The 17,494-nt window shown below is 36.7% G+C and overlaps 1 protein-coding gene across 1 annotated transcript in view; it reads right to left on the bottom strand.

Annotated features, from left to right (window-relative positions):
- Nucleotides 1-17,494, bottom strand: part of ADGRV1 (adhesion G protein-coupled receptor V1) — a 3,979,741-nt gene that overhangs the window by 3,595,619 nt on the left and 366,628 nt on the right. The window contains exons 15-16 of the mRNA XM_044064182.1: nt 9,354-9,517; nt 5,438-5,561 (exon numbers count right to left, since the gene is read on the bottom strand). Of these exons, the coding sequence (XP_043920117.1) occupies nt 5,438-5,561; nt 9,354-9,517 (288 nt within the window). The remainder of the gene's footprint in view (nt 1-5,437; nt 5,562-9,353; nt 9,518-17,494) is intronic.

Below are 17,494 nucleotides of genomic sequence, written 5' to 3'. Positions count from 1 at the left end.
CAATTGTAAAATAGTCAAAATATTAAATATGTAAATATGACTGCCATCTTCTTTCGCGTGGACTACTAGCTATATTGTAAATACTTCCACTAACTGAAATATGTGTTACTGAACATCTCATGATGTCTATTGCTCGTGTATAAATTGTAAATTGTCTGTTTACTGAACTTACTTAGATGTGTTAAAACAAAAACATTGCCTTCTGTTAGTTTCTGCTTAATATGTGAGCTGATCATGCTCATGTGATCTCTTACTATTGTATTAACTGTATATGTCAATGCTGTCTTTACTTATGTGGAGCTTTTCTCCCTGGGCCTCCGCTGAAAAAGGAACTGTGTCCAGTTGTTCTTTCCCGGTCAACAAAAGTAAAATAATATATATATATATATATATATATATATATATATATATAGATAGATAGATAGATATATAGAGATATATATATATAGATAGATATATAGATATATATATATACATACACAGATGTATACAGACACCCACACAGATGTATAAATATGTATGTATGCATGTATGTATATATATATATATATATATATATATATATACATATATATATATATATATGTGTGTGTGTGTGTGTGTGTCTGTAGGTGCATGTATAAAGATGAAAATTATATTGATAGTAGTACAATAATGGCCATTCCAAGTGACAGCTGGAAGGAGTTAAAAAGATGTCACAGTCAGTAGCAGAGTCAAGTGCTAAGGACATTTTAAAACTATGACACTTCACTGACTCCGACAGGTAGCTGTATAATAAGTTGAAGGTATATATCACATTCATCCTCCTAAGTCAGACCTGAAGCTGTTCTCTTCACATGATAGGCTAAATGACAGTGGCCTTCATTTTCACATCCTTAAGACCTATGGAAATACCTCCTACATCTTCACTGTCATTTATTCTGTTTCTCCATCTCCATCCCTTCATTTCTAGATAGAGAGAAATTTCATCTTCTCTATAGCTGGAAGCTCCTTAGATATCTTCAGAAACAGTCTCATCCAATCTTTTCTCATTTTCCTAGACTAGAAACAGCCATATAATCCCAAATGAATGATCTTCTTTACTCATACAGCCTACACACTACAGGCAAGCAACTACTTAGCAGAAAGCTCTCCTGAAATTCAGATGGTCCAAATATCTGAAATACACCACCATCAATACCCTTAGGAACAGTGACCTCACATTATAGTCATTCTTGGAATCTGTGGTTCTTTACTCCCATGGATCCATACTCCAAATGGTTAGATATCATGTGTGTTCAGAATCAACCACCTAATGAAAACAATATTTCAGTGGGACAACCAGTCCTCATAAGTAATGGCCTATCTGAACAGTTTGTTAGTGATACAAAACAAAACAAAATGGTATCATGTACATCATATCTGTTCATCATCTAACCACAACTAGGTTAGCAACCACATTAGTTGAAACAATCAAGAATCCTATTTAAGCTGTAGTTCCAGATGACAAACTACTGCAGTACAATACAGACAATTTTCATTATGCTAATCAAAATGCTATCCACATAACTACTAATTGAATGCCTGCAAAACTGTTAATAAAGTGGAATTTAAAGTCAGCTTGGATGTTTTGAAACCTGACATTAGAACAGCAATACTGAACAAACTATTTAGGCCTATGGATGAGAAACCAACCAAAAGTTTTAGCATTGGAGAGCACATTTTATATATGGTTCCAAGCCTGACAAATAACACTTAGGTTGAGCTCTTTTTATGACAGTGCTTCTGATCTTCAAATTTGTTCTGGGGGATGCCAAGTGAAGAATGCATTCATAACTATTAAAATCTGAATGTGTTTTAGTGGAATATCAGATGATCACAACTGTACACCAAGAAGGACATATGACCAGAGCTTTACACAATGAAGAATAGATGACCAGTTTCATACCCAATAAAGAATGGATAACCAGAAATGAACCAAATTAAAGACAGATGGCCAAGGCTGAATGAAGCAGCAGAACCTTAAATAGAGGACTTAATGTCTGACATTAATTCATGTGATGTACCTATCAGACCACAGCTCTAAACCATGCAGGGCACTTGAGATGCTATCTTCAGTGCCTAAGGAGGTCCTCAAGAAACTGAACCTACAGAGTGTTGATGGAGGAGATGCGTTGTGATGTGGAAAACTCTGAACTTTGATACACAAAGTCATGTACATCTGCAATAATGGGAACTGATACCAAAGCACATAATACTGAATGACTACATCTTAAAATCAGCATCAAGGTATCAGTGTATTATTTATGTTGATATATAAATGTGTACTTTTAACTGCAATCAAACGGTAATACTTCAGTGCATTAAGTAATTTACCTCTCCCACTATGTACATACATAGAACACTATCTGAAAAGCATACAGAGTTGCCTACCTGATCTTCCATTAGTTTAACAGTTGTGCCAGAGAAGTGACTGCCACATTAAACAGCTCTTGCACCAATTATAGAATACTATACCCTGTCCTGTAACATACACACCATCTGGTACATCTGGAAATGGAACAAAGGTTTCTCATAATGATAAATGAAAGACTGCAGTGGTTATCTTATAACAAAAGATTACTGTCTCTCTCTCTCTCTCTTCTCCATATCTTACCACAGTCTTAGATTGTATTTATTTATATTTATTCCAGTTTGATTACCGGGGAAGTCCACTGGGTCAACATGGCCCATTTTCAGTGGAGCCCCGGGGAGAAAAGCTCTGAAAATGCATAAAAAATATTACATACAGGATTTCAACACAATCAAGAATTTAGAAAGCATTAAACATTTTGCAGAATACGATTTCAAGGAATACAGGACAGTATGAGAGTACAATTCATACTTAAGTTATGGTTACTACATTTGCATAGTATAGCAGTATTTCTTAGAGATTCCTAAAAGATAGTTAAGGTTGAAAGGAAGGAGAAATAGTAGTAGCGTTTTGAGTGAAAGTATTAGAGATAGAAATTTGTGCTCAGTATTTACAATATTTACATGTTTTGTTGAGCAGGTATAGTTATGGGAGTAGAAGGATTGTGTAGTTATTTACAAGTTTTGTTGAGCAAGTATAGCTGTAGGAGTAGAAGGATGGGAGTAGAAGGATTAGGTGGTATTTACCAGTTTTGGTGAGCAAATCTAGCTCTAGGGGTAGAAGTAGTAGAAGTGGTTAAGTAGAGGGATAAAGCTGCAGGAGAATTGCGGGAGAGATAGATATAGTTGAAGGAATAAGTCTATAGGAGGAAGATAGGGTAAATGTATCAGAAAGAGGAGACTTTTATACTAGAAGTGGTCCCAGATTAAGTAGGAAGGAGGCAGGGGCATTTCCGTTTAGTAGACAGGTGTTTGAAAAGTAGGGCCTTGAAAATTTCAGTGTTTGGGGTGGTTCTTAGTGGGGGGGAGTTCCATTTGCTGCCAAGAGCATAGGAGAGGAGCATCTGGCCAGCAGGATGTTTAGGTTTGTGGATAGAAATTAAGTTCTGATGTTCAGATCTAAGGGCTCTGTTGGGAATATAAGGTGGAAGGATATTGGTTAGAGCAGGGTATTTAGCAGGATAAAATATGAGTGAGTGTGCTATGGAGAGTTGTAGGTAATCTAAGTGGTTTGGTAGTTCTAGCCAGTTCAGGGATTGTAGGGGGAGGCAGTGATGAGTGGAGTTTTTGGCTTTGGAGGCAAATTTAGCGATTTTATTGGAGCAGCTTTCTAGTTTAGAGGTGGTAGAGGAAGACAGGTTGGCTAGGAGAGGTGCACCATATCGTAAGGAAGGAAGGAGAAATGTAGAGGCCAAAGTGTGCCTTGTTGTGTTAGAGAGAAAGTGGTTGTTCCTGTACAATGTACCTAGCTTTTGGTGTTTTTTTTTATGTTTTGTTGAACATGTATATCGAACTTTAGTTATTCGTCAACAATTATGCCGAGAAGTTTAGCGGAATTGATGACTTCTATAGGTGTGTTTGTTTGGCTGAGGATTTTGAAGTCACTTTTATTGAAGGAGTAGTTCTTAGAGGGTGAGAATAGAAGAATTTTGGATTCGCTAGCGTTATGAGAGAGGTGGTTTTGGTGCATCCAGTTTTCAGTTTTGGAGAAGGCAGTCTGGGTTTTAGACAGCAGTTCAGGGAGGTTTGAGGCAGAGCAGATTAGGGTAGAGTCATCTGCATATTGAATGATTTTGGTGTCAGATGTAGCAGTGTGGAAGTTATTCATGAAGATGTTAAATAGCATAGGACCGAGGATGGATCCCTGTGGGACACCAGTGGGGGTGGGTAAGAAGGAAGAGATGGTCTTTTTCCATTTGACAGCCTGAGATCTTTCTGATAGGTAGCTGGAGAACCAGGAAAGAGTTTTTGGTGAGATGTGAAGGTTAGAGAGATGGTAAAGAAGATGGTTGTGGGAGATAGTGTCGAACGCCTTGGACAAATCGAGTAGAACAGTAGATACTAGCTGTCCTGAGTCTCTGGCTTTATTAATGGAATCTAAGAAAGAGATTAGGGCTGTGTTGGTGCTGTGGCCAGGGTGGAAGCCATGCTGGATGGGTGTGAGGAGGTTATTTTGGGTGAGAAATGGCATAAGTTGGAGGTGGATGCACTTTTTAAGGATTTTAGAGTTCAGGGAGAGTAAGGCAATAGGGCGGAAGTTTGAGATGCAAGTATTTTTTCCTCCCTTGTGGAGAGGGAGATGAGACCTGTGCCTGAAATCAAAGCATTGAAGGACTGCCTTGCTATTTTAAACCCTCTGCATAGAATACTCCTATGCCTGAGTACAAGAAAACACTCAGTCTCAATAAAAATAATATATACCACACCATTAACCACACAACGTCATGCAGAGCTGTAGCTGGCTCATCTGGCACACTAAGCTGAACAGAAAAACAAGGTCTATTCTCCAGTCTGATACTCTTGCCTCTTTAGCTAAGAATATGAAAACAGGGTGGAAAACCTTTGTTTTCTTAAGTAGTAACGAATCAAATTAATACTGGAGAGTTTTTACTAGGTAATAATGAAAGACAACATTTTGATTGTCACAAATGTTTTCTTGTGGCAGATCAGTTCAGTTGTCTTCTCAATGGAGAAGATTGTCATGTCATCCACCTACAGAAAAATGTTAACATTACAATTATAAAATGCAAGGTCTGCACTCTCTCATGAATAATGCAAAGATCACAGCTCTACAAATAGAACCCTGCAACCAGAAGTGATGAGTCAAAGCAATACATGGCCCTAAATATTTGAAGTGACAAAAACTACTGGCCTAAAGAGGAAATTAACTACAGAATGGAAACATGTAATCCTTCATTTTATGCATAATGTCATAGAGCTCTCAACCAGATAAAATGCATACCAAAACAGAGCACTGTGTGAATTCAGTAAATCTGATTTTGTCAGATAATGCATCGTGCTTCTAAGGCAGCTACAATAAACTAACCTGCAAAGAAAACAGCATCATCATTTTTTGTAATCTGCAATGTTGCTGTCAGTAGACTTCCAAGTCTTGCTTCTCCAGAGACATTCATAAGTCGGATTGTGAAGCTCTCCATTTCTTCTGGTATCTAAAACAGGAACACAGTTTTTTTTTTTTTTTTAATTATCTTAAGTTGAAATACTGGGTAAAAAATAAAATTTGCCACTCAGATAAGCACAACAAATTCTTAATATTATTGCAGCTGCTACACTGGATCATAAAGGATCAGGGACTTCATTTGATTTGTTTTATTTCCAGCAATAAAAAAGTGTCATGTTTATAATACAGGTATGTCTTTAAAGCTGCCAATAGCAAGGACTAAGGAACAGTTTGATAAATAACTATAAGCAGTAACAGTCTGAGATGAGTCTTAACATGGACATAAGGGTTTCAGTACTTTGGAAACAGACAAGAGCAAATTCAATGAGCCGCTTTTCTTTTTCTGGAGTTAACTTTAATGTTTCAGCATATAATTACTGGCTGTCCTAATAACTGTCCTTTTCTGGCTTTCTTTCTGTCTCCAGAATCAACCCATACTATGATTATTCTCTATTTCATAACATATCCTGTAATAATTGCATTTTCTACTAGTAACCTGTGATTTTTGTTGTTGTACATAAGAATATACAGTCAATATATACAATATACGTAGTCAACAAAAAAAAAATTACTGAAAAATTTTATAGAAGAAGGCAGTGCACAATATCATAGCAAAACCATGGTACTGCATTTTACACATGCTATCAATAAAACATATAGTTTGCCAAAGTAGTACATATGCTAAAACCTCAATAAGAGGTAGAACACCAGTACAGAAATGACTTTTAAGCCATGATTTGGGCCAATGGCCACAACCAAAATTAAATATACAAATTATTGCTCACATATGGGTACTTAGTATATTGCATAAAGATATGCTAGTTTATATATAGGTAGCATCTGGATGACACAGATACAAGCTATATGCAAACTATGTATTGTACAGTTAGACTTAAGGCACAACTGGTAATATAACACATACGATGATTGTTGAAGATTTATATATGGTAAAGCATGAACTTGCAAGTAATATTTAGATGAGCAAATATGACAGCCGGTCTTGTAATGATGTTCAAGGTTACTGCACCAGCTGAATACCACATACAAAGCACTGAAGTGCTTCAGCCCTGGTTACAAACGCAGTACTGCACTACTGCTCGATCAGCATCTGCCGATCACTCCCCTAACACTTTGCACATAGGGCAGCTGACCCTTATACCTTGCCCTAGCTATGCCTCTGCAGATGGTTATACTCTATGATGCAGATACTTAGTTAAGATGATATTGCCAGTGCAATCCTCAGTGTGCCAATCCCCTGTTTTGTTTTCTTTCACATTAAGACTCGGGTCTTACAGATTAAATATGCTTCCAGCTGGTAGGCTTCTAGGAGTATATGAATTTGATGGAGGGAGCCTTCTTTTTTTTTTTATTTCTGCATTATTCCTATATTCCTAAACACAAATAAAGGTTAACAATGCAGTCTAGTCGATAGCCATATGCAATACAGATATATTAGAACTTTAACTATAAGCCTCTTCTACTGGGTGGCTCAGCATTCAATCAGTTGTGAAAAAGATAGTGATTTGGTAGTTATTAACCTCACCCATGCACGCATGATTATTGACATGGGTTGATAGAGGCTACATGCAGTGGTAGATTATAATATGGTAATTTTAGGCAGCTGCAACTGACCCATGATTTCAGAGGGACTCATCCTAGCAAAGCTCGTGGCCACATGAAATAAATTTTTCACATTCAGAACTGCAAGTTCATTTTAGGTAGCTTATGTCATGAATGCAACAGTCATTAACTTTGCAAGCTTTTTTTTTTTTTTTAACAAGAATGTGTCTCGGAATATTTGCTTTCACTCGGGTGTCTGAACTGGTTGCTTGCATACATGCAGAACTTGCCTGTGTCCCTGAAAACATAAGCTCAATGTTTGCTGTTGTTAGGCGTAACTGACTGTTTTCAAAAATAAGAATGTAACTTAGACCAGTTTGGCTGCATACAAGTGAATGGTCCCCAATTTCACATTATGTTTTTGGTCAATTAGACAAAAATTGTGGTTGTTCTGTCTTATTGTTAAGGACTGAAGTCAGTACTGTGTGTGCATATTTGTCCCGGCAAAGATCAGCAGGGGAAATGCTGAGAGGTTGGGATATCTTTTTTTAATCCTAGTCTGATGAGATGTACCATCTACATAGTAAAATAGCTGCTGACTGCAGGTGGGATCTGTTTGCCAATAAAAGCAACTTACCTTCTTAATGTAATTTCTTTCATTAACTATTTGGCTGTGCAGGGTAAGGATGCATTTGTGCGAAAATAATCTGGAATACTTGTGGCTACAATTTCTGTCAAAGATAAAATTATGTACCTCTCAAATATCCCTGTCTTTGTAGAATGTTCCTGATTGTACCTCATCTTTTGGCTTGTTCTTCATATGTGTTTTTTCTGATAAATCCCTGCTAAATCAATCATTGAGTATGGCAGACTTCATATTCTTCAGAAAATGCATGCCAATGAGAAACTACATCAATTTTTAAAATCTGTTCCTGATTTTGGATCTTTGTTCTTCATTTTTTATTGACTTTGTTTTTAAATCTTGCATAAAGCAGTTGAAGGGTAGTTTTATTTTCTTTCCTTTTTGTTCTATTTCAGTCACATGAGCTATTCCCAGATGCAGAAGGAAATCAGATTTTCACTGGAAAAGATTAGAATGGGGGGAGGTATAATGATGGCATATAAGACTCCAAGGAATGCATGTGATGAGATTATGCTGGAAAGGAAGAATATAACAGGAATGGGAGGCATGACCATCAAATTTAGTAGTCCCCATTTAGTCATGATAAAAGGAAGTTCTTCCCAGGAACAGAGTTGAAAAAATAACTGCTGGCTCAAAAAATACAGATTTTTTTATACTGAAGTATCTATTTGTTATCTACACCAATATAAACAGTTTCATCAACTTTACATGCAGAATTTTAAAGGCATTAAAAGTAACTACCATGTCTGGCCACTCCCTAAAATCTCCAACAAGTTATATGTGGCACACACACATAAAGAGAAGAAACAAGCCATTTTAGATGTTCTGATTCATCAGGAGAACAGCTGTGATAGTATCTCACATGTGCCAAATCAGATGATAGGAGAAAACTGAGAAAGTGAGAATAGTCTACCTAGGACTCTCCAAAAAAAAGACAACTCTGGTTTCACTCATGCATTTATATCTGCATAAAAGAAATGGACACAGACATAGTGTTGTTTTTTGATTTTAACAGGATCTACAAAGTAGTGATAAATGAACAAGAAAGTACTTGAAGTTGCTTTAACAAAAGGAAAGTCACAGTACCCTTAGAAAAGTGCCTTCAGATATGCACAGAACACAATATAAAAATGAGGCTGATAACTACAGTAACCATTTCCCATACTCATTTCCATTATATTAGAGTTTGACAAATCACAACTCGTCAGACCCAACGCAAAACATTTTCTCCAAATTCCTAAAAAGAAAAAAAAACTTTTTTTCTGATAATGTGTTGACTTCTGAGATTATTTTCGAAATTTGCAGGTGAGGGGTGCTTCCCCAAACATGGGATTTGGTTGACAGTCTTTGCTGATGTATATTTTTTGAGTGTGGTTCTCCTTTCAGCTAGGAACCATTTTGACTACTTCTATTTATCAGAATGGTCCCTCAACAACTTTAATGTCAATCATTTTACCATAAACCTTACAAAGTAGAAAAGTAAAGCCTAGAAGACAGGGATGATATGTGCTTATAGTATATATCTTGCTTTAGGACTTGTTCCTTTGGTAACTACTGATTTGTCAAAGATTACCTTACCTCATCAGCCACAGAATAAACTGTAATGTTTTTAGAGTGTTCTGCATCTTGAAATGTTATGGTTCCCCAAGGTGGATAGACATCTTCTGTGAAGGTTGGCTCTATTATCCATGAGATGTTGACTTCACCAAAGGTTCCTCTGCTTCGTTCTATAATATAATCAGCTACAGAAAGGAAAATGTGTCATTGGGAGTACAATAATCAATGACGCATCTTAGCAGCTTCTTATTTAAAATATTTCACTGATTATAAACATGTATTAATTGACAATTCCATTAATTAAATATTTGTGATAAGACTGGCAGTAGAACCTAGAGCTCAAATTAATAATTTGCAAGTCAGCCACATTTTGCACACCTAGGTTTACAATCCACTATCTTTATTCATATATTTGTGCTGTTACTGTATCCTATAACCATAGGAAAGCTCTAATTTATTCCATAAAAACAAGCATTTTTCACATATATATATATATATATATATATATATATATATATATATATATATATATATATATATATATATATATATATATATCAGAAGCCTGAAACACTATAAGCCTGAAAATCAAAATCCTGAAAACTATAGACTGAAAATTAAAATCCTGAATAGATATTATTTTTATATATATATTAGCATTATTTGTGGTTTCAGGATCAGGCTTATAGTGTTTCAGGCTTCTGATAGGGAACCATATATATATATGGTTCCCCTTTAGAAGGTCGAATGGCTGAAATCTCGGAGCATATGGCCAAAGCCATATGCTCGAAATTCAGAAGCTCAACCTTCTGAAAGGGAACTTCAAAAAAAACAATGAAACACAAAACAATGTTTCTGCAGGAGGGCAAGCCACCCTGCAGCCCTTACACCCTCCGCTACTTATTTATTCTAACTTCAAGATCTCACTACAACTCAGAAATGGAAATCTCTCAGTCTGCACTGTATGCCAATCCCCATTCAGAAAGTCGAGCTTCTGAAATTTTGAGCATATGGTCTCGGCCATATGAATTTCGAGATTTCAGCTGTTCGACCTTCTAAAGGGAAACTATATATATATATATATATATATATATATATATATATATATATACATATATGGGTCCCCTTCTATATCTTGACTTCAGAAAATCACAAAAATGATAATCTTGAAATAAGAATCCCAATCCAGGAAACACCAAATGGTCAAAGTTTAACCAGGGCAAGTAAACACTTGCCCAACATGGGGAATTATGCCCTTTCTCTACTGTAGTGTGGTCCCAGAGTTGGTATATATATATATATATATATATATATATATATATATATATATATATATATATATATAGTTGGGGTTGTGGGGGTGAAACCTCCTACATTTGGGGGTTTGGGAGTGTGGGGGTGAATCCCTCCACATTGGGGGGGTTAGAGGAGTAGCCCCCCACCCAGGTGTTTTTTAGCGGGTGCTGTGAGTGTTCATGTTTTTTGGGCAAGTGTATATTTGCCCTTTTTCCTGCACTCATGTAAACTGCTGTGGCCAAAAGGGGTAGCTTATGTGACCGGCGGAAATGTGAGTCATTGACATGATTAGCCACAATGAGACACTTTATTAGAAGTATAGCTTTTGTTGTCCTCTTATCTGGCCTCCACCCAAATATTAGAAAAACTCCTCTCCTCATAAGTGGGAAGAAAAAAAAGATTTTTTTTATCATTTTGTTAAACTGCAGCTGCTACAATTTATACCACGTATGGAACAATACACAGCTTCATTTCTAAAGTCTGACCACAAATACACTACTGGAATCCTGGTAATGTACTGAATACATGGCATGCTGCAGCGGTTCAGTTCTGACTGTAAATGCAATACCAGTATTTACTCCTGAATGCTGGTAATGCACTGAAGAACAATTAGGATCTGATGATTATGACATCTAACATTTTTTTCTCAAGGCAGCTTTCCCCTTCTCCCACCCTAGTTATACCGCTGGACCTTATTATCAGATTAATTTGAATATCTTTGAATTTCATGGTGTACTTAATAGTTCTAATAAGCAATTTCCTGCAGTAGTCACCATTGGCTGCTTATGCATAATGTTGAAGCAAGTACCCATCTCATTCACTAAAAAGGCCCCAAATCAGAAAAGATTTTAAAACAGATGCTAGCATACCAGGTTTTTGCATTAGCATGAACTTCCTGTAGTGTGTAGAATCTGAAACTTAAATGTCTGTCATTATTTAGTCACTTCTGTCCTCAAGGATTTATCAACAAACCACACATTTTATGACGAACAAACCAAAAACATGAGGCAAATGTATGGACAGTCTGCAAAATTTTGGACAGATAAGAGATATGAAGTCCCTGGTGTCTAATTGCCTCTCTACCAGTATTACAGGCTTTTCTCATTAGTCTAGGAGAGTTAAAAGGTATGGCAGCTACCCCCCCCACACACACACACAGTAGCTTACTGTATATAAGACTGCTTCATCCCCTTGTTTGCACCCATGGATACACTCACCCATTGCCCATACCCACTCCCTACTCTATCTGCCACCTAACTATCCCTCCTACAGAAACCACCCATTCAGAAGTACACAAATGTATGTGTGCTCGCACACACACACACACACACACACACACACACACACACACACACACACACACACACACACACACACACACACACACACACACACACAGAGACACCCTCACACACATACTTCATTGGGTCAAAAAGAGTTATTAAGATAATCTTTACCTTTTAGGACTTGGCCTTCACCAGGAATTTAGGAATAATGCGAAATAGGAGCAAAAGTATGAAGAGATTCCAAAGGTCTCTTCTCAATGATTGCATCTCTGGAGCACCTTTCCAAGGGGTAAATAAGGGAAAAGAAACTGCTGAATTTGAATATAGATAGTTGAAATGCTAAAATTGGTGCATCAAGACTTCCTCAAATGACTTTAGTGTCAACAGATGAATGGCCAACTTGTGGAATGGAGTGCTTAGCTGCAATGGGACAGGACCAAGGATGACTTCAGTAGGTCAATCACTGATTTCAACAGATGCACCAGCTTGAAAGGAATTGAAGATAGGAACACTGATGTTGAAGAAAACATCGACAGTAAAATCATTGAGTTGGAAAGTAATGAACCTCAAAGTATCCGTCAGCATCAGTGATGATACTGACAGTTCTAATCAATGGGAATGGTTCTTGAACCAGCGACAGTCAGAAAGGGCTCAGGACCCATGTCAAAACATGTCACTAGAGAAGATGCCTTTGAGTCCCTGATATTGATAGTGGAGCAAGAAGCAAATGGGATGGACTGACCTGAAATGTAGTCTGTCAGCAACAACATACCATATCTGAAGTACAAAAAAGGATTCAGACACCAAACCACTCTCCAAAGAAATGATAGCCTGGGGCCATTTATCAGTACAACTGACTTTAACAATGGATAAAGAGACTGAAGATTGGGCCTTAGACAAGCAGCACTGTCAGTAAAGAAGATGGGCTAAAGTAGCCTGGGAAAGTTTTATGTGTTGAGCTAGACCCTGTTGGCCTTATAACTCTAGGTGATTGATACGGAACTCCAAACATCTCTTCATGGCTCATCTTGAGAGATATGGTAACATGGCAGGAATGTCCAGATTCTCTGTAGACCACAAAATAAACTCACTCTAACAGACCATGCCTTCTCCATACTTGGGTAAAAAAGCATAAAGACTCCCTTCTCTCATCAGGTCATAGTCAAAATGAATATAAGTAAAATTGCTCCTATCCTTCTAAGTTATATCTATTGTTATAGCACCCAGGGATCAAACAAAAACCCCCAGATCCCCACTCCTACACTTTCTTCACCGTCTAAGTTATATCTATTGTTATAGCACACAGGGATCAAACAAAACCCCCAGATCCCCACTCCTACACTTTCTTCACCTTCTAAGTTTTATCTATTGTTATAGCACCCAAGGATCAAACAAAACCCCCCAGATCCCCACTCCTACACTTTCTTCACTTTCTAAGGTTTATCTATTGTTATAGCACCCAAGGATCAAACAAAACCCCCCAGATCCCCACTCCTACACTTTCTTCACCTTCTAAGTTATATCTGTTGTTATAGTGACAATCTTGAGCCTATTTGGTCACCACCTTCCTGATCATAATTTTATTGTAAATACAGGATGTTGTCATTTACAATTGTTGTTGTTTTCTCTTACAACTGATTATTTTCTGTGCTTCTAGTTTGTTTATTCTGTAAATGAGCCACATTATTTTGCACTGAGCTAAAAGTTGTAGCCTTTTACTACATACCATGGTTATAACTGAAATAGCTCCCTTGTGAATCAGTGCATCAAACCAGTGAACAAATTATAAATAAATAAAATAAAATGCTTTTCCAATACTGCTTCAAAATAAAAAAGGCCTCTGCTTTTCACAGATAGGTGCTGTGATATTTTTTTTACATTTAATTGAACTAGTACTTATGTAAAAGATATGAGTCCTTCGTTTTATCCTAAAGATAATGTCAGGAGTGAGCAACCACAATTTTGTTGTACTATACTCTCAGTAGTGAAACACAAATGCAAGTGCCTAGTTTATCGATAGAACTCATGATTTTCTGGTCTTTGGGCATTAAACTTGAGTCCGGCAACCTTATGGGTTTAATTCCTATAAGGCAGTACTAACTGACACTATACTTTAACAAAATATGAATATTTTCATTCTAAATATGTTCTATTTTATATTTGGCTTTTTCAAAACATAACTGTTACTCTTTCCTGATAGAATAATAAGTAAATTAATTCATCAGTATAACGCACTTTCAGTTTTACATACTCTCATTCCCTTCACTATTTATACTTTTTTTTTTTTGACTACCTAGACATTATATGACTTGAGGTACTAATATTGTTATCCAGAACTGTAAGATAGTGTGGTGTTTTACATGTTATGCTATACCTTAAATCTGTCAAAACAAACAGAAGTGCTTTGTGATGAAAGTGAAATTCCATGCAGACACAAGGGTGACAACAAGCAGATTATTTGTTAGAGATTGCTATTAGATATACTCTGGACTATATCATAAAAGAAGAATGGAAATAATTTGTTAATGAAGAGTTTTTGGAAGAGGCTCCTTAACCACTGTAATTTACACTTTTGCTACAGCAGCAGGGCTGCATCATAGAAATGTTGTACCCCACACACACACACACACACACACACACACACACACACACACACACTGTCCAAAAATCACTTAATAGCCGCTTGTAAACTGCCAAACTTTTTAAACAATTGTCCAGTTTACAAGTTGCCATTAAGTAAATACAAGAACGACAGCATGTAAACTAACTTTTTATGTGTTCAATTTTAAGGTAGCTCAACTCCCATTAAAATACATGACAGGCTGACAGTTATGCAAACTGTTTACAAGCTGCCTATTAAGATATGGCTTAAATGACAGCTTGTGAACTGTCAAATGTTTTTGTTAACAATTGGTACCCCCTACAAGTTGGCATAGATGACAGTTGCCTCATATGTCCCTAAATTGTTAGGACACTGTACAGTAGGTAAAATGTAAAAAAAAAAAACATACCATAGAAAGTAAGTTGTACCGTACATTAGGACTGAACAAATTCTTCAAGATTCACCTCTGAATCTCATGACTCGTATCATGGAATCTCTATGACTCTTGTGAATACAAAATCTGGTTCACAAGGAGGTCAGACTGAATTCAAATGGCATTCTTCCAGAGAAACATTTGAATTCAGTCTGACCTGTGGAGCCAAGTGTAAGCACAAAACTATTTTTATGCAAAAAAAAAAAAAGAAAAGAAATGCCCACAATATGTGTGTGTGTTTGTGTGTATGTACATGCATGTGTGGCATTCATACACACAGGAGTGCAGGCACATACATACAAACAAACACACATACACATATACACATACATAAACATAACACAGCCCAAAACTGTTTTACCAACATGTGTGTCCCACCTTCTCTCCCACGTACAGCATCAAAGCTTATTTCTAGAATTGTCTAAAGCATTCAATACAGATTGTCACAGCAAACATCTACTTCAAATGACCTCACTAGGTCTCTTTCAACCCGTCCTTCTGTAGTTCAAAAGCTACCTCTCCAATAGTAAAATGACACTCCATGCTCTCTCCTTCCCTCTCAGTCACCACCGGAATACCACATATACCACAAGGCTCTATCCTTGGTCCTCTCCTCTTTAACATTTTCGTCAATAGCCTCTACATATCCATACAATAGGTCACCCTAATACAATACACAGATCATTCAATTCTCATCATCACATCTGACAACATGGTACACCTCCATAAAACTATTCAGGAACCTTTAATATCCACTGAAACATGGCATCATAACTCACAGCTCATGCTCAACCCAAAAAAGACCAAACTACTACTTTTTTCTCCAAATCCCTCTCACATGAAAAAACAAAATTTAAAGAACTCTCTCTAGATAGTACAACCATTGAAGTAACTTCTCGTATCAAATTATTAGGGATGATAGTGGATGATAAGTTTATATTTGACCTGTACATTATTTATTTAACAATTGTTTATCAGGAAAGTCTGACTGAGCCAGTTTTCAGCGAAGGCCCAGGGAGAAACACATTTTTGTAATGTGGGAGGAAACTAGAGCACCTAGAGGAAACCCACATAAATGCATGGAGGACATATAGACTCCACAGAGAGCACCCCAGTCAGGAACTGAGCCAGAGAACCTCTTGCTGTGAGGTTGCAATGCAAACCGCTGCACCATTGCGCAGTCCATATAGAAAATTGCAATAGAAAACCTCATCAACAACTAGGCATGCTTCACAGAGCCAAAAACCTCCGCACCAATGCAACTAAAACTACACTTACCACTACTTATCTTCTCCCCACATTTCTTTATTATCACTAATTTGTTATAATTATTTGAACTGCAGATGTTTTTGTTTTATTTTTGAATACAGTAAAACTGTTTTAAAATGTTTTGTAATAATTTGGAGTTACCACCGAGCACTGATACCCTGCCACAGTGCCAAGTCTAACGACAAAGTACTGTGTACCCCTTCCGTTTCACAGTTTGATATGTCTCCAAGAATTACATTTTATTTCTTAATGTGGAAATACTTTTCTTCCTCTCACAAAGTGCGAAATTTCTCCCTGAAAGTAACTAACCTCTCCCTATCTCTGTCTCTCTCTCTCTCTCTCTCTCTATATATATATATATATATATATATTATGTTTGAATGAGAATTCATTCATGAGTTCATTATATCATGCCATGCTTAACTGTACATAACAGCACCTTTTCTCATATTCTAAGCCATTTCTTGTTACTTTTACATACAAACTGTTTCATATTAAGCTAAGTAAATGATATATTATGTTTCTTGACTTCATACAGTAAGGGGTGAATTCCAATAGACTGGGGCAACATTGAAGAAGGTCTCTGCCATGATGCTTATGCTACCCAGATGCCACTCAGCAAGACACATTCTCCCAGAATGAAAAAGGCAAGGCCAAAGCTTTCTAGAGTAAAGGCAGAGACCCCCTCCAATGTTGCTTCAAATATGTTTCATATTTCCAAGAACAGGTAATGCTATTCAAAAATATTCCATGCTAATGAACTGCATTATCTATTTGTTTTTAAGCATTTTTATTAAATCATGGACAGTACCACTCCACCTGTATATCATTCTTGTACTCCAGACATAAAAGCATTTCCTTTGGAATGCTTGCAATAAAATGTCTGTCAAACAGATGGCGTTATCTATAACTCTGATATTATTGGTAAGATCCCCATAGACTTCCAAGGGCCATGCCATCAAGGTTAAAATGTAAACTAAAATGTTGGAAGCATTACAGACTGTCAGATTTTTGGAATCATGTGTGCCATTTGTACTGCCCATGAGGAGTTTCAAGCCTCTGCCATGTTTATAAAACTCTCCTATGTGTGCATATGAATAATAACTTGTTATCATTTGCTCTGTGTTTGTATATGTTTATATGCATTTAATTTATCAATGATTAGCAGGTATTTAAACTGAGACTTAAAATGTCTAGAGTCCAATTGTCATTAAAGTGTACTATGCATTTACCTAATGGGTAACTCATTTACTGAGTCTAAAAAATATATATATAT

This window comes from Protopterus annectens, chromosome 2.part2, assembly GCF_019279795.1.
Source record: "Protopterus annectens isolate FY-2018-M chromosome 2.part2, PAN1.0, whole genome shotgun sequence".
Taxonomy (NCBI): Eukaryota; Metazoa; Chordata; order Ceratodontiformes; family Protopteridae; genus Protopterus; species Protopterus annectens.
This window is presented reverse-complemented; position numbering and strand designations above follow the sequence as displayed.